This window comes from Streptopelia decaocto (assembly GCF_964273445.1).
Source record: "Streptopelia decaocto genome assembly, chromosome: 4".
NCBI classification, from domain to species: Eukaryota; Metazoa; Chordata; class Aves; order Columbiformes; family Columbidae; genus Streptopelia; species Streptopelia decaocto.
In genome coordinates, this window is record NC_138658.1 from 8,973,675 (window position 1) to 8,999,537 (window position 25,863).

The 25,863-nt window shown below is 36.7% G+C and overlaps 1 protein-coding gene across 7 annotated transcripts; it reads right to left on the reverse strand.

Annotated features, from left to right (window-relative positions):
- Positions 1-1,038: 1,038 nt before the first annotated feature.
- On the reverse strand, positions 1,039-25,620 carry ZGRF1 (zinc finger GRF-type containing 1). 7 transcript variants are annotated; one of them, XM_082050572.1, is made up of 28 exons: positions 25,493-25,620; positions 25,301-25,381; positions 25,117-25,173; positions 24,487-24,672; positions 22,376-24,122; positions 21,541-21,623; positions 20,737-20,835; positions 20,132-20,305; positions 19,328-19,433; positions 19,135-19,241; positions 18,779-18,929; positions 17,162-17,820; positions 15,485-15,623; positions 14,767-14,951; positions 14,143-14,330; positions 13,393-13,532; positions 12,066-12,212; positions 9,948-10,062; positions 8,962-9,221; positions 7,638-7,797; positions 6,860-6,937; positions 5,833-5,980; positions 4,790-4,917; positions 4,337-4,460; positions 3,714-3,890; positions 3,441-3,575; positions 2,523-2,781; positions 1,039-1,341 (listed from the first exon to the last, which is right to left on the reverse strand). In XM_082050572.1, exons 1-28 carry the CDS (start codon positions 25,511-25,513, stop codon positions 1,226-1,228), a joined length of 5,970 nt encoding a protein of 1,989 aa, XP_081906698.1. In that variant the 5' UTR covers positions 25,514-25,620; the 3' UTR covers positions 1,039-1,225. The 7 variants fall into 7 exon arrangements, with proteins under 7 accessions (XP_081906698.1, XP_081906695.1, XP_081906694.1 ...); XM_082050569.1 differs by having other exon boundaries at positions 20,737-20,808; positions 21,929-24,122; XM_082050568.1 differs by having other exon boundaries at positions 21,929-24,122.
- Positions 25,621-25,863: the final 243 nt, after the last annotated feature.

Here is a 25,863-nt window from a genome sequence, read left to right on the forward strand (position 1 = left end):
GAGAAGAGACCAACCCCCTCCATGCTCCAACCTCCTTTCAGGCAGTTGCAGACAGTGATAAGGTCTCCCCTCAGCCTCCTTTTCTCCAGGCTGAACAGCCCCAGCTCCATCAACTGCTCCTCATCACACTTGTGCTCCAGCCCCTCACCAGCTCCAATCCGCTGACTGATCCTCTTTCAACCCACACACATTTACTTATGTAACAATGACCTCAACTAACTTCCTTAAAACAAGCTTTCCCTCTTTCCTCCTCATCCCCTCTCTTTCCATCACCCTGGGCTAACCCATGCCACCATCAGCTCGCGTGCTGTACATCTTATGACATTCAGCATTTCCCACACTTTCAGTTTCTTTCCAACTGCATCGCTGAAGGCAACAAGCTTGTCAGTAGGTGGTTCATTTTGAAGCTGCATAAAAAGGAAGTGGAAGATGACTTGGAATAAGTTCAGTGCCACTGGAATGCCTGTTCTGTGGCGCCTCCCGAGTGCCTCGGAGTCTTCTCTGGAAGAAACTTAACAGCATGGCAGCATCTTGAAATTTTACAATGTCTACACTTGGCCCACTTCTCCCCACCGTTCATACATTAAATGAATGAGCCTCCTTTATGCACCTTTGACGCAGCCTACGGACAAACTTTGGCTGTGGTAAAAATGATGAACTTTCTTCCTTGGCAGAGTTTCTGACACAACAGCACTTATTTCCAAAACAAAATCATTCCTCTTTTTTTGTAGTTTTGAAACACAGCTGAATGATCTTATCCTACAACCCATAAAAACATCTAAATACAGGTCAATCCGTTCTTGTTTAGTTTTGCTGACAACCAAAGATTTAACAGACCAAGGACACGTAATGCCTAATGACTCTGTTTTATTTTTCCTTTTAATTGTTTTAGTCATGCTCCTTCCTAGATTTCACAGATTTGCAAATATGCAAGATGGCAGAATTGTTCTAAGATAGGATGTCACGTGTATATCCAAGCTGAAGAATAATAAAACACTAATACAATGAGGTACTTTGTAAGCATAAAAAGGATTTCAGTTATCAAGCAAATAAAGTTACTTTATTCATTTTCAGTCATACAAACAAGGGGTCAAAACATTAGTACCAATGCACTGAGATACAAACAAAAATTTCCCACATTAAATATAAATATTAGATTTGCAATCATTCTGATAATTTTTATAGACACGCAATTAATATTTTCTTCATAAAATATGTGCAGATTTTATTTTTCCCTTTTCTTATTCTGTTCCTCTTCCTTCCGTTTCTCCAAATAACGCTTAAGAATGTCATTTAGCTGCTGCTCACACTGGCTCACGTGTTGTAATCCATTTTCCCATCCTAAAAGCAGCAAGAAACAAGATAATTACATCTCGCTTTACAGCATCCGTCATGTAATTAGCCTGTGTTGATGAGAACATCTTCTTCCCCAAACCTATCAAATGGCTGTAATATTTCTACTTTGAAAATTGTTCTTCAGAGTTCGGCGAGATGTTTCCTTTGATGGCAACCAAGTAAATAAAATAATTACTGTTTTGGCACCTATCCTGGTGGCTTTAGAGACTGAGCACTCCCTCTGCGAATCCCCAAAAGGGGATGTGCCCCTCCACAGGGAGCTGCAGTAGGTACTGGGGAGTTGGATTCAGCCAGAGTTTATTGAATGTATTTTACAGAGCTGGACACTATCCCACCTTCCACTTCTCTAGTTCAGAAAAAATCACCAAGCAAAAATTTATGATGAAATTTAACTAATGCTTTGAGGTACCATGAGGGGGTTTGTTTTGTTTTAAGCAGGATTAGCTTTCAAGTATATAAATATTCAATTACGGTAAATTTCACTGCAAATATGGAAACTATGTACAAAACTTATTTTCAAAAACTGTATTTCTTTCTGTGGTCCAAAAAACCAAATGTGTATTCACAACAGTGACCTGTAAACAGAGCAATCAGGAATTACTTGGTAGCATCAGCTGATCTCCAGTAGCATCGCTTTTTTTCCTGGCAGCTCAAAATGTATCTTCCAAAACCAATGAGCCTCTCCGTTGCAGAAAAACACTATGCATTTTTCTTTATTTAAATACTACCTATTCAGAAATATTACTGTATGGAAGAATTTGTCTATAACTTGTTTCTGCCTGGGTCTACTATGTAAAAGCAAACAGGGAAAGGACTAGAAATGCAGTAATGAGTTTCAGCTCTCCTCACCAGCCTGCTCTTTGCGTAGCATTTGGTGGCATCAAAAGAGGAAAGAGAAGTGCCATTACTGGATAGCAAATACTCTTCAAGTATAAAAACAGTTGGCAGATAAAACTACAAACATGCAATTTGCATGCTTGCAAATACGTGCATTTTCCTGCAATATACTATTTTTGTATGTAAAGAATATACTGTGTTTTATACAGCATGCACACTGTATTTATTATGTAGTATGTGTAGTGTATATGTATTATATAAAGTACATCATATATAATTTTAAAAGATGAGCTGCATAAGTTTGAAAAGAAAGGAAAATAATATATTACCTTTGCAGTGACAAATTACTCTTCCCCACAGTCTGTTCTTACTTAAACAGGCCAGATTTCCAACAATCAACAAATGCCTCTTTGCTCTCGTTAGTGCAACGTTCATTCTCTTTTCTGAGTCTATGAACCCGAATTGTCTTGTTCTTACACACGACAAAACAATTATCTCCTTCTCAGCTCCTTGGAAGGCATCTACAGTGGAGACCTGGACGGCTTTGGTTTCAAACGCCTCCGACTGTACACCAAGCAGATTCTGAATCTGTAGGCGAATGAATATGGATGGTGATGAGTTGTGCTATTCATAGTGTCACTTTTCTTGAGCAAAAAAACACTCAACAAGTCTGAGTTTACACAAGATGCGACCTAAGAAAGGACAGGGTGCAACCTCAATAGTAAAACCTCAGCTAATCACAGGAAAACACTGCGCAATGAACCTGTATTTGATGACATCTCAGTGCGTGCCTTGGTCTACTAATCACAGCAGCCCATGTCATGCTGTGGGTGACCAGGTGAGGTAAAACTCCAACCTTGCAAAGTAGATGCCTCCCCTGTCTGTCCTTATCACACATACCTATTTGTAACAGCTCCTAATTAATTTATGAAAATTATGCACTATTAAATTTGCCGATTTTCTGAGTGTTTATGTGGAAGGGGAAAAAATGGAAAGTTTATTTAATCATATGTTTGAATTAATAGATTTTGACTAATTTTATTGGAATTTTAAAAAAACAACTACAAAAACAACAAAACAACAACAAAAAAACAACCAAGAAAGAGAAACTATGGTAAACTCTAGTTTGTCTATCCAGCATTTGTTTCTCACTTCTAGCTGCCTCTCCCTAGTTGAAATGAAGCCAAGGTTTAGAATGAACAACCACGTTTAAGAAAACTCTTTCATTGATGCTACATTCTACAAACCTTACACATCTGTGATTTATAAAGAGTAATCACACCAATTGCAGATCCTTCTATTCCACTTGCAGTCAGAGCCTGGATGAGCTTGACTGTAAAATGAACTTCTGCCATGTTATAAAAGCTGTTGTCTCTCTCAATCTGGAAATAGGGAAGAAGATTTAGCTCTCACAAACAGCTGTTAAAATACACAGCTGCACAGTGAGAATGCAAACAGAAAAAAATTGAGGCAAAACTACAATATTGACTTTTTTATATAAGAAATGTTTAAAAACTTACTTGCTCTACCCCATTTACACTATAAAAACACAGTGTTGGAAGCCAATCCAATAAGGGACTTCTGTCATTCGCAGAAACACCATCTATCAGATTTCCTTCATAGAAGAGCTCGTTTGCTATGGCACTAATAGCAGGGTGACATCGGTACTGTGTCCGAAGAAGTATTGGTTTATGGCCCTAAGGAATGATGAAATATAGATAAAGCGTGACTAGGAAAAAGAAACACTAGATATTTTGCTATGTGAACTGGGTCAAACAACAAATAAGTGGAAACAATTCCTGCAGTAATCTGGGTTTACCTTTATTCACTTCAACAAAAATTAGAACAAATACTGTAGCCCCTGATTCTTCTACCTGGATTGAAAACTGTACATAAAGATCAGAAGGCACAGTCTGTCATTGTTTTTCAATCCATTCTTTGTTTACATTTGTTATGCTTACAAATTTCCATATACTGTGAAAATAAAGTTTACAGAGAAATGCACTATAAAGGAATCTGCTTAGTTAAAAAACAGGCTGAAAAACTGATCCTCTGACATCTAAATCAGAAGTCTTTTAGTGACTTCAGTGGACCTACTGTCTCACCTTACATCTTTTCTAAAGATGTGGTTAGTAGCACATACCATTAAGCAAAGCCGGTCAAAGAGCGTCTGCTCCAATCCCTTTTCATGAACACTCTCTGACCCTTGGATAGCTGGTGGTAGTTGCTTAGGGTCTCCAACAAGGACTAGCTTTTCACACCGAAACCTAAATGAGAACGTTAAAAGCAAGAAAATAAGTTCTAAAATGGATGTCAAACTATTCAGCACAAAAGTGAGTGCTGCATTTATATATCACGGATTGCATTCCATCAGGCTGCCGTCTCCATCGCCCTCTTTCCACAGTTAAAATTACATGATAGCTCAAGGAAGGCACCTAAGAGCAGGCTTCAATTTGAAATTATTCTTCTTGCTTTCTCAGGTGAGACCTCAGAGTTCATGTTGTTAAAAAGACATGCAAGTTTAGCAATTATTTGAGGTTGAGTCACTGCTAACAAAAAGTGATTCCTCTGCTGAAACACAAAAGGAAGGTTGTACCTTGCAATAGGAAGGAGAGAGGCAGGTTCAGTCATTTGACTGCACTCATCCAGCATCACTACAGGAAACTTCAGAGTATTCAGACATGGGAACGGGCAGGCAGCACAGGTCACTCCAACCACTTTTACCTTTGTTATTAGTGAGGGGAAAATGGGTAGACAAAAAGTTAAGATCATTTAATAGTTAATCTCTGAGCAGTACATAACTATAGCTTCAGCAGTAGAATACACCTAAATTAATTTTTAGCAGTTCCACTTCAAGCTATGTCATACTCGCTGGGTCTCAAAAAATAAATTCCAACTTCCAATAATTTACAGATTTATGTATTTTAGGACCAGCTCTGGTCTGGTACAGAGAGAGTTCAGCTTACACAATCCTCCAAAACCTTCAGAGCCCCAGCAGCCAAAGTGGCAGCAATGACCACTAGGAATAAGCACAAGAAACAAATTGCTTAGATCTGCCTTCTTATAATTGCTCTACAACAACCTGGGATTTTTTGAATCTGATACTGAGGAGAAAAGGCAAACAGCTCGTAAGATCAGAAATTTAGAAGCAGTAATTTTAAAAGGTAATACTTGGATCAAAACTTACTTAAAATATGTTTGGAATGTTTTGTCTTCTTGTCAATTGCTACTCAACTCTAGGGTAGATATAGTTCAGTCCTTTTCTTTTATCTTTATGACTCTATATATTGTAGTTTCATGGTGACAGTGCAGGCTAGCTGTGCTCAGAAATTTTTCTCTCCCCACCTTGTAAACTAGACTGGTAATGTTAAGTCATTGCAATAAAGTTCAGAAAGGGTTTCCGACTCACAATAAATCACTAAACAGGAACTGCAAGTACAACTCAGACAGGTCATACACAGGTAAGACACTAAGCTATACCTGTGGAATCAAACCTGTCCCAGTCTTCACATTCATTTTACTGTTCGAAACTTTGGCAGCTTGGCAGACATGAAAGGGGATTCCTAATTTCCGTGTGCTGGCCCTTGTGGATAAGGCCAAGTGAGTCCCCACTTTCCCATCCCGTCACTTTGACTGTACCTGTTGCAGTATAGTCTTATTGGTCCCCAGTTTATGTTGCTCAATACTCTTCTTTACATACATTCTTTCCACTGGAGTTAAATCTTCTTTCATGAGAGCAAGCAGTTCTTTTAACTGCTCATTTTCATTTCCTGAGCCAGCATGTAAACTTCAAAAAGATTTAATACCTTGCATTACAATGATTGAAAATAACTGTGCTTTCAGTGCTTAGTAAACACTCAATATATAAAAATAATCATACTTTATACATAACAGTATATCACAACAAGGTCCTAACTTAGCCCAAATCCAGCTAAGACAGACTGGTATAATATCTATTTTAAAACTGACCCTTTATCCCACCAGCTTCAACCCTGCCACCCCAATCAGAGCCATACATGTAGTAAATGACTTCTCTAACCATGCAGTTGATTTCAGACTGGAGTAGAACCAAGGAGAAGTTTTTCATTCCTATACCATTTTATACCCTTGGCATGCTACTGATACCAAGGAATGGAAATTTAATCTTTGTTCATCTTGAACTGTACTTCACGCTCTTGAATTGTGTTGAAAGTCCTATGTAGATTACTTTTAAACAGTTGAAGGACAAAGCCCAGAACACTTCAGATGTATATAGCAAAGATAACTTGGGTAAGAAGTACAGAATTCATGAGGTGTTACCATTAATTCTTTGAACATTACATTTATAATTACTTCCTCCTAGTTCTTATCACTACAGTAATACATATATATCTCAAGTCTGCCTGTTTTACTTTTCCTTCTTGTGTAAACTCCCAAATTTAAATTTGTAACTGCCATTATTTTGTTCTTCTCTACTACTTTCAATTTAAAGGCATTAGCGCTATTCAGCAACAAATGAAATTGCAAAATCAAGGTAAATTGCAAAATCAAGGACTGAAAAATAAAAAACTTGAGAGAGACATATTACATTCACATTTTGAATGACTTCAAAATAGTGATTTTACAGCATACATACTATCATGAATCTTAGAATTACTTCACATCCCTCAAAGATTACGATTCTTACCTATAGGGAAGAATTGCTTTGGTGATTTTCCTAATACTTCCCACTCTGATAAAATCCTCAAATCCAAGATCAAGCAGACTTCAAAGAAAAAGAGACGACACACAGAAGTGTAAAAATAAGTTCAGAAAAATTGTAAAGTTCTGAAAAGGCTATCAGACATATCAGAACACTGAAGAACACAAAGTTCTGCAGTTTATCAGATGACATAACTCAGGCCACTATTCAAGTAAACCAAAGTAAATTACCTCATTATGATTTGTCTCAAAAATGCTCAATACCTTTAAGAGTCTCCTTTCATTAACAGTCTTCCATTTGTACTTTCCCTTCCTCCATTTATCCTTCCAAACCATAAGTTTTATTCCATGTTAGCCTCTAACAATTTCTTTTTCTCCTCTTGGTATTTGCTGGAGCTTTCCCAGTTGGACTTTGTGCCTTTCCCTCTGCTTCCATCCCTCCTTCCTCTGCCCCTACTCCTACTCCCCAAAGCTTCCCAAGCAATCCTACTTTCTGTCATGATGGATTTTAACAGTAAATTTGATGAGAGTAGGGCCCAATTTTAGTCTCCTAGAAATTTGTGCAGCTAGCCTTACAGTCTTTTAGCATATGCATGCTGTGCAAAGGAGCAGGGTAAAATTAAAGCCCCCATGAGACACCTTCTAGGGAAAGAATCCAATATTTTTGAAGTGTTATCCTGGAAATATCAACACAATCATCTTTATCGTGTAAGTGCATTATTGTTTTTGGAAAAAAAGAGTCTCTAAAAATCTTAGTAACCTACCCCAGCAGAATCCTGTCAACGGCAACGTTAGTGGAAGAAGCAATCAGAAGTTTCCATGGAGCTGGCCTTGGACCCTCCGTAGCTTCGCTGCTTTCAAAGAGCTGTACTAGGAACAAGACTACAACAGACAGCAGATAGCTCTTTCCAGCTCCAAAAACACCTGGTATTTTGGAAGAAAAAGCCAAAGTTACAAGTGAAAATTTTCTAGGAAGTACAGTCTTAATCAATTATTACAACCTAAGTTTGTCATATGAAATATTATGCTGTGATTCCTGTAAAAACATTGCACACGCTTGCTCCAGCAGCTCTAAGTATTCAGGTGCAACCAGTTGGATTACACTTTGCATTTACTGCCTGCAAGAAGTTAACAAAAAAAGAAAGGAAAAGGGTAAGTTAAGGTATTTTTCCTAAATGTTCTGGTTTAATACATGCATTACTTGCTAAGGTACCACATCAATACATTAAAATAATACAAGTCCCTGCATGCACATCCCTCATACCATGTCCTTAGGTACAGAATAAAGAATTTGAGGGATTATTATTCTAACTAGATCGATATGCCTGGTAGCCTAACAAAAGCTCTGGCAATTTAAATCTAGTACTATCTGTAATAAGAGTGTTACTACTGTTAACATATTTACTTTGACAAGATCTGAAAATATGTTTATGGTAACTGCTTCCCAATACAGATTAAAAAAGAAAATCTTGGAACCAAGATGTTACTAGCCTTTTTGTGCATGTTGAAAAGGGGTAAAACAAAGAAGGAAGTATAAAACTGCAAGGAATCATCCATAAGAGAAAAAGTAATATAGGAAAGCTAACATGTGACAAAAAGAAATAAGCTGAAGACACTAAATAGCTCTTTGTGCATAGATCTTGCTGGGAAAGAACTCTATACTTATGTAAAATCCTGCAAAAAGGAGGATGCAAATGCAAGGATGAAAAGCTCTGTGCTGATAGAACAGATGTTATAATATGAACTCCATTATTGGAAGGGACTCATCCAGTAAATTGATTTTGAGAACATGCTTGAAGCAGGTGAGAACAGCGGTGTTACAAAAGTTTAAAAGGATACTCCATACATATAGGCAGTTTCTTCAAGCTCATCTTTTGTGCTGTATTTAAAATAAGGCAACATTTACCTAGACATAAGAATCTCCCTTCAAGTCTGCTTGGAATTGTAAATATATGATTAAGGGAACAAGTCTACAGTTTCATCACTGAGAGAAGCATAGGAGTATTTAACTAACACTGGCACTACATATAAATTAGAATTTTTGCAAAGATACAATAGCAGCAAATTTCACAATTATTTGCTATATACCACGTATGATTGTGATAGGGAAGATCTGATGTTCTTCCACTGGTTTGGTATTTTCACATGAGGTCATCATCTGAGCTATCTGCATCAGCGATGTAGCTTGATCTGGGTTCAACGAGAATGTTTGGATCATCTTGTCAGCTATTTCTGTTGCCACTTCAGTGCTGACAGGTCCATACATCATTGTGCGTTTCAAGCTGATGGCAGGTGGAATAAATTTTCTTCTGTTGACTTTATTAGTAGCATTTTCAGCAACAAAATTCCTAAGAAAATACAGATGTCAAAAGTTGCGGTATAGTACTGCATATGTATAATTTGTACCTCACGGTCCTGATATTGTTACTCACCTGACACTGAAATGCTGAGGCTTCATGATTAACACCTGACATAATTAAAAGTTGCTGCCCCCGATATACACTGCGCTATATATTCCTGCCTCTTATTACTTCCCTGGTTGAACAATGTGACTTATTCTAAGGCCGTGAGACTGACAGAATTAAGAGTGGTAGGAGAAGGTGGTCAGAGGTAGCAGGGGTTCATTTTTATACAACGAAGCATAAGCAGCCTTGGAAATATTCCTATATTGCTCCAGTTCGCCAAGAAAATACTTTTAGGTTTTGTCTCAAGAGACGCTAAAAATCAGGAAGGAAAAAGAGTTCCACTGAATCCCTGTGAAGCATATACATTGATTTAATAGAGATCAATCAGTGGCTGTACTATCAGTCTAATGATCATAATAATGCCCAATATTGGTCTTTAGGTAGCTTTTAAGAAAAAAACACGTAATCCCAGAGTTAGAGTTAAGCAGAAGATATATTTTCAGTTTCATATAAATGAAAATTGCACTGTCAGTAGTTCATTCCTTGAGCTTTTACACTTTTCCTCATCCACTTTTTCAACAGGGCGAACTCAATGGTATATTTGTTGTTTATTTTTCTGTATCTATTGACATATTGTACATTCCCAGTATCACTCAAACATTGACTTACATTTTTAGCAGGTATGGGATTAGTGGTAAAGTAGATGGATTGAAGTGCTCCTCCAGATTTCTTAAAGATGTAAGTTCACCACTAGCATTACAAACTAGTAAGGCATGAACAACCGCTGAAAAGGCCACAGAAAAATAAAATTAGGAAAAAATTAAATTAGCCAAAATTTCAAATCAGCTAGATAAATGAATTACAAAATGCCAAGAAAGTAATTAGCCCACTGTAACGGAAACCAAGTTAACCCAATTGCCATGTCTGACTGGATTTTACGGATGAGGAAGGAACTTTCAGCCATTCTTTTCAAGGTGTGTTGTTTTGAAGTATTTGTGATTCCAACATTAGGAACCATCTGAGAAAGAAGTTTAGATAAAAATCCTTATTCGTATTAAAAACAGTCAAGGTATTTAGAAGGCTTTGGAATTTAAGAGTTGAATTTCCTAAGTAAAATTTCTGTATCACAATAGCTAAGCAGATGTTTTCTTTAAAAAAAGACAAGACAGGACCGTAAGAACACCTACAATGGGCCAGACTCAAGTTCCATCTAGCCTGTTTCCAAAGTGTACAAAACAGAATGCCTGGGGGAGAACATAAAAACAGAACAAGCATTTAGTTATATTTTTCTGAATTCACTGCCAGTTTCCTAAAGTTCTAAGGATCAGGGACTGCCTAAGTAACAAGAGATTTCTAACATGTTTAATAACCCACATACCTCTATTTTGATGTTGTTTATAGCTGCCAACAACTATACATTACTTAAAGCTTTATATTCATAGAACTCAGACATTTGGTTTGGTAATGGTTATAGAATTATAAAATAACCTGTATTTAGGATCACAAAGAAAATTAAGAGCAAAAACTTCCCAAGAAAAATAAAATGTGAAACCACGTGATTCAATGGCATTAAGACTGAAAAGCTATATATGAACGCTTCCAGAACCTGACTGCTTATGAGATCCAGTCCTGCAATTCACACACAGGGAACAAATAAAACCAAACCTCCAATTGCATTAGAAGCCCGTGACTTTGATAGCAAGCGTGCCCACAAAGAACTTGTGTGCCATTGTATTTTTTTAGCCTTCTGAATTACATTCAGAACTGCAGTTTAACGTAGGCTCACTGAATTGTGTTTTGCGGGAATGATGACATGGAAAGCCTCAAAAGACTGATCTGTTGACTTCAAACGCTCAGTTTACCTGCTTAAGGTTAAGTGTCATGAATACAGCTTTTTGTGATCAAGCACACAATTTTCACATTGCATTAAATGAAATTAAGCAGAGGTAGATTATTACTAGCTCCAGAATCACTACATAACGGATTCTTCATCTCTTTTGTTTTAAAACAAACAAAACCCCCCAAAATTTTAGCTCAACTCAACAGCAAAGATAGGAAACTTTTGCATCAAGTTTGGCAGCATATTTGTCATTTTTCTGTGAGATAACAGCAGACCCACAGTTTCTCCCTGCACTTCAGGCCCACTAACCTTATTGTTTCCAAAACACTGATGACAAATTATTACAAAAATACCCCAAACAAAACCACCAAAAACCAAAAAGGATGGTTGCAACTTACTTAGTAACAGCTTGCTAAAGAATAAAAAGGTCAGTGGTTCATTAAAAAACTAGGTTTAGCAAAATTTTCTTTTTAAAATACAAAGATGAAGATAACTAAAACTAGACAGACTTGGGTTTTTTTCCTGAATTTTAAAACACTGATTTTTTCAGTCATTCTAGATTGTGGTAGCAAAGCCACAGAAATTAATATCAGGACAGCCACATCACAGATTTAATACATGGTTGGTTGTTTGCTTTTCAAGGACAGTAACAACATATTCCTTTTACCTACACTCTGGCAGTTAATTTGCATTCTATGATTTACTATTTTGGTTATACTATTCTCATTTCTTCGTCATCCATTTAAAATTCTTACCAGTTACTTTACAGGTTTAATTACATTAAGTACTATACTCAAATTGCATATTCAAAGATACAAGGAAAAAAATACCATTAATAAAATAATGTATTAGACTTCAGAAACACTAATCTCATTCTTCATTGCTGGCCATATTTTTCCCTCAATTGTCGTTTCCCACAATTCCTAATTATTTGGTGTACAACTTACTATTTGATCGCCAGTTTGAGGGGCAGTAGCCTTTCAGTGGTAGTAATTCTACTTCATTGTTGGAGGATGGTCCAAAAAAAGCACTACTTGCAATGAAAGTATCAAGAGTATCAAAGTTCAGAGTCTTCGAAACAACCCAAATATCATCTGTCAAAATAAAACAGAGTTCTCATAAGCTGCTTCTACTGTTGGCTTTTAAAGAAAACACAGCTGGACAAAACAGCCCAGCATTTACTATGCTGCAAATGAAACCATTGCTTATGTGAAAGTATGGGTATTAGAAAGTTCTAAATAAGTGTTAGTTCAGTTCTAAAAGAATGAGTAAATAATTAGCAATTCTTCCAGTACTTACTGTCTGAAATTGATGGTAACTGTAAAGTTATCTCCTGATGCACTAAGCATCGTTTGGCTTCTGACAAACCTGAAGTATTATCCATTTTGAGAGGATTTGAAACAAATCACTGGAGTATACTACAAATGTAGTTAACCACCCTTTTGCAAAGAACAGCGAGTACTGAAATAAACATACATTTTCCCTTTCCTTTCCAAACCAACACATATTGGAGCCTACAAATGTTCTATTTTATCTGGCACACCTGATGAGATTAAAGCTCATTACGCTATTCCTGTACTATATATTGCAGAGCACAGCAAGGGAGATTTCAAAGTTAGGAGCAATAATGGTACATCTACATTTGCCTGTGACAAAAATGATCAAAAAATTAGCCATATACAAGTAACCCAGCCTATGCAGAGCTTCAGAATTTAAAGTTTAAAAACCCTGTCAGAACGTTTCAGAGTCTGTGCATAAAGCGTACACAGGCAAACTTGTTTGTTTCCGCCTAATTTACATCACTTTCAACAACAAAGTGAAGAAACCGTGAAACCGATGAGTATCAATTAAAAAATTACTGAAGTGAAACAAACTATGGAGACTGTCTGGATCAAATCAATGAATGTCTTCCAACTTTGTGCCATACAATTATTTAGAAAAGATACACAATTACTGACACACCAACTCTTACACCAAGTTTTCCTTAAATCTGATCTATTTGAATAATGGATTTCCTGAAGCTTCACTATTCACGGATTTAATACACTCCAAACCCAAGGACATAGAATTTATATTTTTCTAAGGCAGCTGAACATTTACAAGAAAAGATGAAATAATAAGATACTTTGTTGTCCTTCTAGTATAAGAATTGAATTATCAGGGGTGTCAGGAGTTTGAAACTGGATTCAGTTTTTCTCTTTAGATTACAAATTAAAACTTTAAAAAGGCACAACATGTCACGGACAATTCTTCTGATGTTTAAGATTTGCTTACCTTTGCTATAGAGAGAATAATGCTCCTTTCTGCTTAGTTTGAGGTATAACTTGGTTTTGAAATCACCATCAAATCTGGCAGGGCTATTCATAAATTTCTTGAATTTACTACACCGCTGTGTTTGAATTTCAAAGGCTTTCCTGTTAAAATGTTATTTTAAGAAAAAGTATGTAAATAATTGGCACATTTTAGATTCACCATCAAAAATAAGAGAGCTCCAGAGACAGGACCAAGTTATACAGCACAGATCTTGGTGGTTGTTCATCATCTTACCTTGCCCAGTTTTAAATACATTTATCTCGACTGCAAAATACTTATCTCATATTCAAGCATAATTAAATTGTTTCCCCTACAGTTTAGCAGCACAGAACAGCCTTTGATACAACCTCTAACATTAAAACTAGAATCACTAGGAGAATAAATCATAGTCTGTCCCAAATTCTCTTATGAAAGATTAAATGAACAGCAATTCAAACGCAACAGTCGTAATAGATTGTGTTAAGCTATTGATCAAGTTGCTGTAAGCAGTTTTGATTCCTGCTGAAAAGAGTGATGACCTGAAATGCCATTGATGTTAATATTAATCCTTCACTAATTTGGCTTTTACATTTCTATATAGGACTGTAACCTGTTTAAATGTAGTTAGTCAGTGTTTCTGTTAAATGTTGCCAAAATCCAGAGTTATTGAAATATTTATAAACCCTGCAATTCAGAAAGCACTTGTGAAAGGTGCACAGCATTTCAGAATACCTCACCAAAAGCTGGCATTGCTCATAGAGGGAAATCTTTTGACTTCTGAGGTATGTCCCAACACTTTTTATATCATGAAGCACTACACTAGGTCTGAGTTGTATCTGTGCAGGGTTCACGTCTTCTAGCCACTTGAAAAATGAACACCGCTCAGCTTTTGGGGCATCACAGGCATAGAACAAACGTCCCTAGGAAAGAAAGGGGGGAAAAGGGCCATTAGTACATGAAAACAAACAGGCAAAAAAAAAAAGTAAAGCAATGGACCAGTACTTAGCTGCTATAGAAATAATCAGATAAACACCTGTGTTTTCACCATGTTTGGCTGAAAACACAAGCGTGTCCCAGAACTCTGTTTCTGAACCCAGTATGTGTAATCATACCTCACAGAAATACCATATAATCAGAAAATTATAAATTCAAGTCTTTATATATATAAAGCTGTTTCTGTATGGGAGAACTAGCACATCAACAATTCTGGACACCAGCAGATATTACAACTGATCTCAAAAGTGATCTCTACAACACATCACTTTGACTTGTAAGTCATACAGAATTGCCCTGTAGTTGTTCACAGAATATAAACCAAACACCCCAAACTGTAAACAAACAAGGAATAAACAGCACCTTGTTTTGACCTTCTTTTTTAACCATAACAAGCTTAGCAGGATGCATATGATTGCAGAGCGGAACGCAGCTTTCTTTGCTCTCACTTTGCCCATCTTGCAATGAAGTGTAAAATGACGTATCCACTTTTGAAAGAGCACGGTGTAATCTTTGTGACAACTCAAACAGTATTACGTTTAAATGCTCTTGATATAGAAAGGAGAATAAAAGAGTAATTAGTGAAGCCTTAAAATGGTTACACATGTATGCAACATTCAAACAAATACATTTTCATTTGAAACTTTTAATTCCAAATCTACATAAAAATATTTAATCTGAGTCCTAAAAGAAACCAGGTGACCTGCATAACTCGAATATTGGACATGCAGTTAATTTGTTCTAACTGCCTTACTTTCATTCAAATCCCATTGAAGTATATGACTCCAAACAATCCAAACACTAAACAACTGTATGTTTGGGGAAAAAAAAAAGGGGGGAATTTAGATAGGACTCTAATGACTGGTACACTCACACAAGGTGATATAGTTGAACAGAAGTGGACTGATGTTTTGGTTTTTCTTTGCTCTCGAGTTTGGATATATCTATACCCCAAACTGCAAACAGTTGTTCTAATAGATGATGTTGTTGGTGATCTCTCTCTCACCCTCTTCTTTGGGAAGCTTCAGAAATACACTGTTCAAAGATTCCAGCATTTTACATAGCATAGTGTTAGACGTACCTGTCAAAGCAGCTTTAAAAATCTGTTTGTAGTGAACATGAGACTGAAACACAGTTGGTATGGAAACCTTTCTTTTAGGAAGATTAGCATTTTTTACTTTATCCACATTAGGAAAAAACAACTCAGAAACTGTTATGTCCTAGAAAACAGAAAAACAAACCATTAAAACTTGCAAAACCCTGAATGAGACAAATTTTGATAACTGGCTACTGTACAGATGTCAAAATCTATCAATTTTCCTTCTCTCTTCTTTTTTTCTTTTATATATTGTGCTCTTGTTAATAAGTACAACTAAATAAAAAGAAAAAAGAACAAAACCAACACACACCACAGGGCCTCATTTTGCAAGCAGAAGTTTCAAGATGAAGACTGGCAATGAAGAATCCATTTTCTAAAAGCAAAATACAAACTCTTTTCTCCACAAATGTTTACAGACTTTTAAAGTACAAGAGCGTGTATTCAATAGGACTGCCAACAGCAATAAAATTAGGTACACCTGGAGCTACAGCACAGAGCGCTTGGACTGCCATTTAGAATAAACCATGAAGTTAAAATTTGCCCCTGGACAAACAGCCTGCATTTATAACAACACAGGTAATACTTTCAAAGGCCTTAAGAGTAAATTATGTCGTTCAGAATAATGTTTTTAGCCCTAGGCATGGCGAAGGAGCACACAAGCCACATTTTTAACACCATTTCTGCACAGAAATAAACCCATCTGATGAAACTATAGCAAAGGTACCACAGGCTAAAGAAGGAAGAAGCAGAATAGAGAGCTTTGGGAAAGAGTGGCACAGCACAAGTTATCCTGTGCCTGCCATCCCTGCCAGTCCTGACGAGCTTCTTCCACCTACCTACACTGCAGTGGCCATCATAATAACCCTCTTCATAAGCTTTTAAAAATCCAATATATGTGGATAATATAAATATATAAACACACACAAAGTGTATACCACTGTGTATAAGAAATATACTAGTTATTTCCACACCTCTATTTCACATTAATATTTTACCGTACAGTTTTAAAGAACTAGAAAACACAGCATACGAAGTTTGTGTCATCATTACGTCTCAAAACACACCCATTTGACAACTTTTACAACTTGACTTGTAGTTGTTTTGGGTGTTTTTGTTTTGTTTTCCTTTCCCCAATTTACTCCATCAGCTTAAGACAGTCTACTGGTCACAAACAGCTATGTGAATTTTCTAGATGCTTATTCAATGTCAGAACTTACTTTTCCATGACTGAAACTGAAATATTTTAAAAGCAAAGACTATGCTTTGAAGCAAGACATGGGTGTTCATCAAAACAATGCTGGCATCACAATTAAGAAAAACATCTCTCGAAAACAAGTTCTTACTAATTTTAGATAACTAAGCAGCCCAACAGCTTTTATTTCATCTTCCTGCCATCAACATCCAGATTAAAAAAAATCCAAACATGGCACTATATGTGCCAATGAATTACCTTTACAAAGTATTAGTCATGGCACTTAAAAAAATACATCAGCAGCTGCTGTTGTGTAGCTGAGATTCTTTTGTGTTACTACATATGTAGAAACATTTCTTCCAATCAGACTGATAATATCTTGCAGGAAAGCAGATAAATGCAGTTACTTTGTCCAGAAAAATGTGTTTCTGCCACTTATAACTGTATCTGCTTGAACAGTTACACACCTGGACGTCTCCTGTTACAGCGTGGCAGCTCAGATGACTTAAAACCTTTTGTGTTGCTTCAGCCAAAGGTGTCTGACTTAAGTGCGGAGAAAGTAACTTCCTCTCTGAAATCAAATCCTGGTTGCTGGCATTTGCACAGCATTTACCAAGCAGGCTCTTTGCTGTCAGCAGAGGTGCAGAGCCGGGAGCACTTCTATTCACAGCGCTGCTGTCTCCCGTGTCACCCTGCAGCATTCCAAGGACGCTCTGAGCACAGATGTCATCAGTCGCTTCCCCATCGTCGCTGTTTTGAGTTATCAAGTCACACTGAGAACTGTTTTGATATTTTAGCCACTTGCTTTGTCTATATTGTGAAGTCACATTAGGGACTACTGGTTGTACCGATTCCCTTTGTCTGTCTTCTGTGTACTCTCCAAATACAGAGGTTTCATAATTTCTGTCCTCCGGGCCAAAAGCACTAGTAGGAAATACCGCTGACTTGTTGCATAAATTGACTACTGAATAGCCAAAAGACTGCTGGACATCCTCACTGTCAGGTGGATAAACCGTGTCAGGAATCTTCTCAGTGGCAGGAACAGTGACAAGTGCAGTTCGTGTTTTAACAGTGGGTTTGAATCCTGAGAGGCTGCATTCCTCTGGAGAGCTGGATTTCTCCTGTGCTGTAGGGCAAACACATCTTACAAGCAACTTGTAGCACTTATGGACATCATATTAATTTCAGATGAATACAAAAACCAAGATAAGCAAAGAATTCTTAGTTCTTCCTTTTATACATCCTGTCTTCTAATTAGCAAGCTGTTTGTATTGTGCCTGTGCAGTAGCACACTGAATTTCCACATGAAATGAGTGATTTCAACTGTGATTCTTTTAATACTTAAATCTCTTTATTCAGAACACATTTCTGTAGGCACTCGATTTGGATAAAAGAAAATGTCTGATAGAAATTATTTAAATATTATTGTGCTTTGGAGGTCATTAATATGATTTTTTTGGTAGGTCAGTGACAGCTGCCAACTGGAAAATGAACAGCTTAACATTTGTTCCTTTTTCCAAAAAGATCACCCACAGAACTGTGTAAATTAATATTAATCAACATGGATAAATAGGCTCCTAGTACTACAAACATCCTTTTGACTAAATTCACTATCAAGAAGAAATGACGGTCATTGATGGGTGCCAACTGGAAATGGGTCAGAAAGAAAGCTGAATATGGAAGAAAACTAAAATCAGTTAAATAAATTAAAACATTAATATGAATTAGAAGCTTAGCTTACAGCTTATTTTCCCCCAAAAGTCGAAGCTAATTTTTCTTTCTACAATTAAATCACTCTACTGAAGTCTCTTTCAGGCAAATATATCTGGGGAGGGGGGCATGGAATTCCAGGCTAATTCAGCTAATTTGGAAAACACTGTTTAAAAACATGCTTAAAAGAAGTGACACGCCCCCCTATGAAAAATGTGTAACAAACACAAATCAAACTCTGTAGTTACCAAGACGCATCTCAGTGTATACCAGCACCCAGGGTAACCATCTTTTATAGTACAAGTCATTACACTTCAAAAATCCTCAAAGATTTTCTAGCGAAAAGATGGTAAATTGCAAATATAATTTCTTACTGAAAAACAATTCTGAAAGTTGTGGTTGACTTGGTAAGATCCTGTGTACCAGGGGCTCCTCAATGTCTCCAATAGTTTCCTCGGATCCTGAAGCTGGAGAGACTGTAGAGTCTGGATCAAGTGAGGAAGTCGGTTCTACTGATGAAATCAACTACAGATGGAGAATTAACATGTCAAGTGAATGACTGGAAAACAAACCCTTCATTATAGTTCTTCTGTCACTATTGTCTCATAGTTCTAAACAACTGAAATGTCTCTCAGAGTTGAGATGAAACAGTTTAAAAAATAAGAAACTGCTACCATGAGCACACATGAAATAAACCCCAAAAGATCTAGAAGAGACGGTCAATTCTCACCATGTCTGGTTCCCACAATGTCCACTGTGTTTGTCTCAAATCAGAACGTGAGGGTGAGCCCAACATTGCCCGTGGTGGAACTTCAGAATTCACGTTCCATGCCAGCGCTAGGAAGAACACACAAAGGACACAGGTCATGCAGAATAATTGTTCTGAGGTAAATCACTGCCATTCCACTTATGCTTTCACTTACAGGAGTGATCTATTATTGACTCTTTACTAATGTTAGACTTCTTTTGAAAATTCTCTTCTCTGATAAAGTCGATATCATCCTCATGAATACTTCTTGGACCTGGAGACTTGACCAAAAAAGTACAAGCAAAAACTTTTTAGAAATCAATCTATTTATCCTCTATATAAATATTATCCTTGTGTGAATCTTATTTCTAAATATTATTTCTAGATATTATTCTTCAGCATCTCTAGCCCATTCTGGAATTAAAATATGAAATATATACTTTTTGCCATTATTTTAAATACTGAAATATATACTGCATTGGAAAAAGAAAATCTTTTATTTAATATTGTATGTCATGTTTGTTTGCATCCAGGAGGAACAGAATCAATCTAAGAAAGTTAGTTTTAACCCTTGCTTTGGAACCCTAAAAATTATATATCAAATCTCAAATTCAGTTGAAGTGAATATTATACTGCTAACACCAGCAAACAATCATTACAAAAGCCCCTTGCCAGTTTTCTCTAGGAGAAATCTTTCTTGTTTGACATCACAGATTATGACCATGCAAATTTTTCAAAGTATAATAGAACTGACCAGAGGGAAAAAAACAAGTTACATCTTGCTAATGTATATTCCTATGACAAAGACGAGTAAAAATAATTGTCTAACTGCAAAGTTTTAACCGCACAGCACTACATTCGGTTCTTAGTGATTTTGATTTGACTGTAGTATTCTAAAAACGAACTCTCTTTTATCCTACATTTACAGAATACTTTTTGCACTAAGGTTAGTAAGAATAACTTTGAAAAATTGTTTTACCTGTCTGAAGTCAGAAAGAACATAATTGCTTGAAAACAAGGGTGACAAAAATCTCTCAGCTGCAAATTCCATATTATCTGGGTACTGCTGCCATCTTAGCTGTGAGCAGGGAGCTCTCAACATCACCTCACTAGCTGCTGATCCCTTTACTTGGTACCCTTGAAACGCAACAGGCTACACAATATATTGGAATTGTCATTAACTGAAAAGAATTACTGTTTTGGAACTATGCACAGTCAATAAAAGTACTTTCCATACATACAATTAAAAAAATCTGTTGGAAACTGCAGAAAAACAAAAAAAAAACCCTGTGCTTTTGAAACTCTCTCTTGCACTCTGCAACTCAGCAGCAATGCAGTTTTAGCACAAATCTCTGTCAACAGAAAACTGATATGCTGATATAGTATGTTTGGTCTTATTTTTGTAATGTAAAATTTGAGTTTAAAACTTCCCCCCCACAAATATACTAAAAAGTGATGAGAACCTTATTATGAGACTGGTTAAATATTTATTACAACTTATCGTAACATATTGCAAATAGTAAACCATTGAATTGAAATTTAAGAAACACTACTCATTATACTTCAGTTCCACTGCAATTGTACCTTTGGGTGACAGTCAGACATCCAGGGGTCTCTTTGGGCTGCAGCTATTGGTAGAATACATGCCTCTGTTTTCTGTAATGAATTGTCCACACAGTTGGACTGCATATAAAAGTATCAAAAACTAATTAGTCTAACAGTTTAATAACCATTTAAAGTGAGAAGTCAAGCTAAGAAATCTCAAGATTTTTTTCAAAGACCTGATGTGTTTATACAACAGAGAGTATTTTAAATTACAGCCTTTTTATTTGGAAGACATAACAATACATGATAGGATAAGAAACTGTGATTGCTGCTCAAATGGGACAGGAGAAAGAGAAGAATTTAATCTAAAATTTTTCCTCCACTTTGGACAGGTTGAATGACAATGACTGTTAATAGCCCTGGACAAAAATCAATGTGAAGCACCAAACACAAACAGATTTGCCCACGTATTTCAACCAAAGTGCCAAAATCCCTAGGAAGGCCATGTATTCAAAAAATGGTGAAAGAAAAAAAGAGTTGCTAAAAAAAAGATGTGGTAGGGAAGCAGAAGTACCAGACATACTGATGTTGTGATATTAAACATAGCTAGATATTATAATTTGCATTAAGTCTCTTGTCATACACTTAGCCTCCTGAACATTTATGGGCAACAGGGTCTGCAAGAGGGCATCTTTTGTTTATTACCAGCTTCTTAGTTGATATCTCTAAGCCATTTCTAGCTCAGCCTCCACAATTTCATAAACCAGGAACTGTATTCAAGAAGCCTGGTGGAAAATGAGTTTATTCTGTGAAGATAGATATACGTAGTCAAAAATTGGTTACCATAAGGCCAGAAGAATCAAAGTGTGAGCATGAAGATGCCTGTATACTTTCTGAGTAATGCATTTCTGTAAACTGTCTTATAGCTACAAGAGATAGAAAAGCATAATAAGTTACAGTTACATTATTCTTTTTACATGAAAGCATCTGAATATTTACTGGGCTTGCAAACCTTATCCGTGCAAATAATTGCACAGTTCAGATTTAACTGAACTAAAGCAAACAAAGACACAGACTTGGAGCCCACATTGTTGCTTTAAACACTAAAAACATAACACATCCCTCCAGAAGTATGATTTCTGAATATCAATTGTCCATCAGGAGATAACAGTAGAGAAGTCAAATAGGTACAGTTACATAGAATTCACTTGAAAATAGAAACTGACCTAACCTTCATCTTTCACAAGGGGTTCAAAGATCTCTTTAGAAGTCTCTGCTTCATATAATAGGCTATTATTTTCCTCCATCTTTTCTAAGCTTTCTAATGCTGTGCTATGTTGAGTCAAAGCTCTTAGGAGGGTGATATTATTTACCAAATCTGGAAGATTTGATGAGTTTTCAGCCATTGCCCTGCTTTTCAGGCAATCCATTCCTATTATTTCACCTTTGCTGGCTTCATGAAAAGCATTTATGCTCTCTACATTTTCAAACTCAGTTTCACTTATTGCTGTTTCGTCTGGAGATGAACGGCCTTCTCCTAAAGGATAAATAGAACTTCTGGAAATGAAAGTATTTTCTTTATGTGAAATGCCAAATACATTTTGATGGTATTCTCTAATATATTGGACTGAGCCACAGCTAGAATCAGATTTTTGTGACAAAGCCAGCAAAGGACTACCTGGTTTATTGTCATTAATCTTGGTATCCAAGAGGTGTTCTGAACCCACATCTGGGGACTTCACACATCCAAGCTGTATAACATCATCTTTGGTCCTTTTCTCCATTGCAGAAATTATTCTGCTGGTAGCAATACATGAAATATTTTCAGTTTTCTCAAACATACTGGTTTTAGGGTGACATTCATTAACATTTGTGTCACCAGGCAAAAGATCAGAGTGCTTGCTTTGCATCCATGGCACACCATTAGCGGCACGTGCTGCACAGCCATCAAGATCCTTCTTATTGTTTGTGGCTTCAGTACTTAATTGACTTTGATTAATCTCTTTTACATTGTATCTATCATCCAGAAGTCCCATTTCAAATCTGGTCTGGTTTGCAGAGTCTTCTGCAATTCTCCCTGGATCCCCAGCACTGTTGACACAAAGCTGAGATGGTATATCCCCAGTGCAGTGACTTCTGTCATTCTCTCCATCAAATGTTGGACATTTGACTTCTTCTTTTTTACTGTGTGTCATTACTTGAAGACTCAATGCAGCACTATGTGCTACATCTTCTGCCTTTAAGCAATCTTGACTTTGCGAAAGTATGTCTCCTTCAGTGAGCTTTTTCACATCTCTTCCAGACAGGTCTTCATAGTCTGTGGCATTAAAATCAAAAGCCTCCATTAGATTGAAGTTAACTTCCATTACCTGTTCATCTGAACCACAGTCTTTGCCACGCGGGCTTAATTCCTCTTTTACAAATCCAGTTTCTGTCAACAGTACATCCACAGAGAGCTCTGGGTCACTAGGCACTGTTTCTGAGTTTTGTGTTGGCTGAAGATCACTTTGCAACTTGACACATGAATTGTCCTTAAGACTGTTAGTCACTGAATGCTCCCTGGACCCAGAGAGAGTTTTTTCAAAGGTCATTGGACTTGCTGAACACGACATGTCTCCTGAGGATGGGACAAACTCACTGTCACTCATCCTACTTACAGTGGATTCAGGTAGGAAGCAACTATTTGTATTGCAGGGATCTTGTAAATCTTGACTTAAATTATTTGCCTTTTTGTCATGACTCTGCCCTGTGGTTCCTTTATCACAAGTTTGTTCAGCTGAATTTAGAAGCATTTCAGTATTCCATTCCTTTTTATCATTTACAGTTCCCTTCGTAAAAGGCGGGTGCTGAATATTTTGAATGAGTCTTTTGACAGGGTTGCCTGAAATAGCTGGTAGGATTGTGCTGGTTTGGTTATACAAACAATCTGCATTTTCTGATGCCTGAAACCTAGAAACACATTCTGTGACTTCAGACGTCGCTTGCTCTCTGCATGCTTGTGTTGGTTTAGACTTCAGAAGCGCTATTATCTGTGCCGTGCTCCTGATGTTCTGCGACACTGCCCTGTGACTGGCTGTCTGACTGCGAGATTTGCTGTGCCCAGTCATTAGAGGAGATTCTGGCTTCATGATGGACTGATCAGAGTTCCACTCCTCTGTTTCCTTATGTCTGTCAAGAAATGGAGCTGAAAGCAGTGAGGAGATAGACAGGTGTTCTCCATCATTACCCGTACACGCGTCATCATTAAAGTGTGCAGACAGATCTGTTTCTGTATCCTTCTTGCAAATCGTAGAAAATAAAGGAGAGGTAATATAAAACTTGGATGGAAAAGTACCCTGACACTGCTTAGATAAAGCCAATGTTGTTTTTTCTCCATCTTCCATTGTTGATATTTTCTTTTCAACTTGACGTGGCCCTTGGAAACCCTAGGAGAGACATTTTAAATTAATTCTACTCAGAAATCAACGTCACATTTTGCAATCAAATGTTGAAAATGGGGCACACTCCACAAAAAATATTCTGGCCAAGTGGCATATGATGATTCCACAGATGTTTAGAAATAATCTTAAGCCCCTGTGATTTTCACTGCACCCTTAGCAACAGCAATCTGATAAACCAAACAGATTTAGTAAACTTTGGGAAAAATAGCAACGGGTAACATGTTCTGGCTTACAATTCCAAAGAAGCAGGGAGACATTATCTGTATATTTACCATTCATTCAAAGATGTGCCATTTGTGTTTTAAAACGCATATTAGCATACGACATAACTTTTAAAACAAAGACATACTGTAAACTTCCTTTTCAAGCCAACTGACAGAGGTCTGGGAGGCAGAACACCGGGTTTGACACCATTTCTATCCACTGCTGGAGTTTCTGCTTTCCTTGGCTGATCTTCAGAAGGCTTTTCATTCACTTTTACTGCTTCAATTGTGATCAGATATCGTTCACCTTCTAAATTATCTCCAGCATTCACCTAGAAAAGAGAAAGCAGCAGTGTGTACATAACAGCGCTATATAAGAAAGAAGAAATCTTCTAAATGTTGTGATACTTATATGTAAAAATTTCAGAAATACACAGGTACCATATAAATACTTAATTAAAATATACAGATGTATAAAAATATACAGATACTAGAAAAGACTAGCACTTAGCTTCAAATCATGCTTCCTTAATATATCACTATAATACCCTGCTTTTATCCCAAAGGAATAAAATTCCATTAATCTTCTACACTAATTCTGGAAAAATAATAATAATAAGACTTATAAATAAACAGAAGCTGCTTTCCATTATTTTCATTGCAGCAGACTGTCATATCCACAATAAGAAAAATACTACCTTAATTACCAAGCAAGAGTTTGAAATGCTTCCTGAAACACAAGCCACAATCATAAGCATAAAAATAAAAAATAATACCTGAGATTTTATAAAAATACTCTCCAAACATTGTCCTTTATCATCAAACAAGACAGCCTGCAATGGAAAAAAACCCAGAATTTTAAATAACTAATTTTATTTCTCAGATCAACTAGATTGCCACTGACAGTCCAGCAGCAGCAGATGATATGAAATATGATGGTATTAAATCTGAGTTGTTCACCTTATTTCCACCAGTTCTAATCCTCAGAATTCCATCTTGCCACGTTTTTGATTTTTTCATTTTTTGGTGAGTGTATAATACCTGTTTCAAGTGTGTAAAATGTTGAAACAGTAAGTAAGAAATGAATACAGCAGCTATAGTGTCTGTTAATTTATTTCTACTTAATTGTACCCAGCATTAAAAATCACTTACAATGAATTCTTGAGAAGCCATTTCTCTGGCAATACAGTCGTCCAACAGCTTATTTCACAAATAGTCACATCTTCATACAGCCTGAGAGACAGGGAAATGTTCAGAATCCACCAGAGTTGTGAAGGAAATGTCCTGACAAAAAACAGATATCACTTCACTTTTTTGAAGGAAAGGCATTGACAAAAACCAGATACCACTTCATTTTTCTTCCTCAAAACAAGAGAGCTAAATGCAAGACAATATAGAAACAGCAGGGTATAGCTGATGTGGGCATTTTAAAGAGAAACCTTGAAAATTATCTAACACAAAGACTACTGGTAAAAAACAGCATTTTTACAGATGCCAACATATTTTTTATCTTTCAGGGGAAT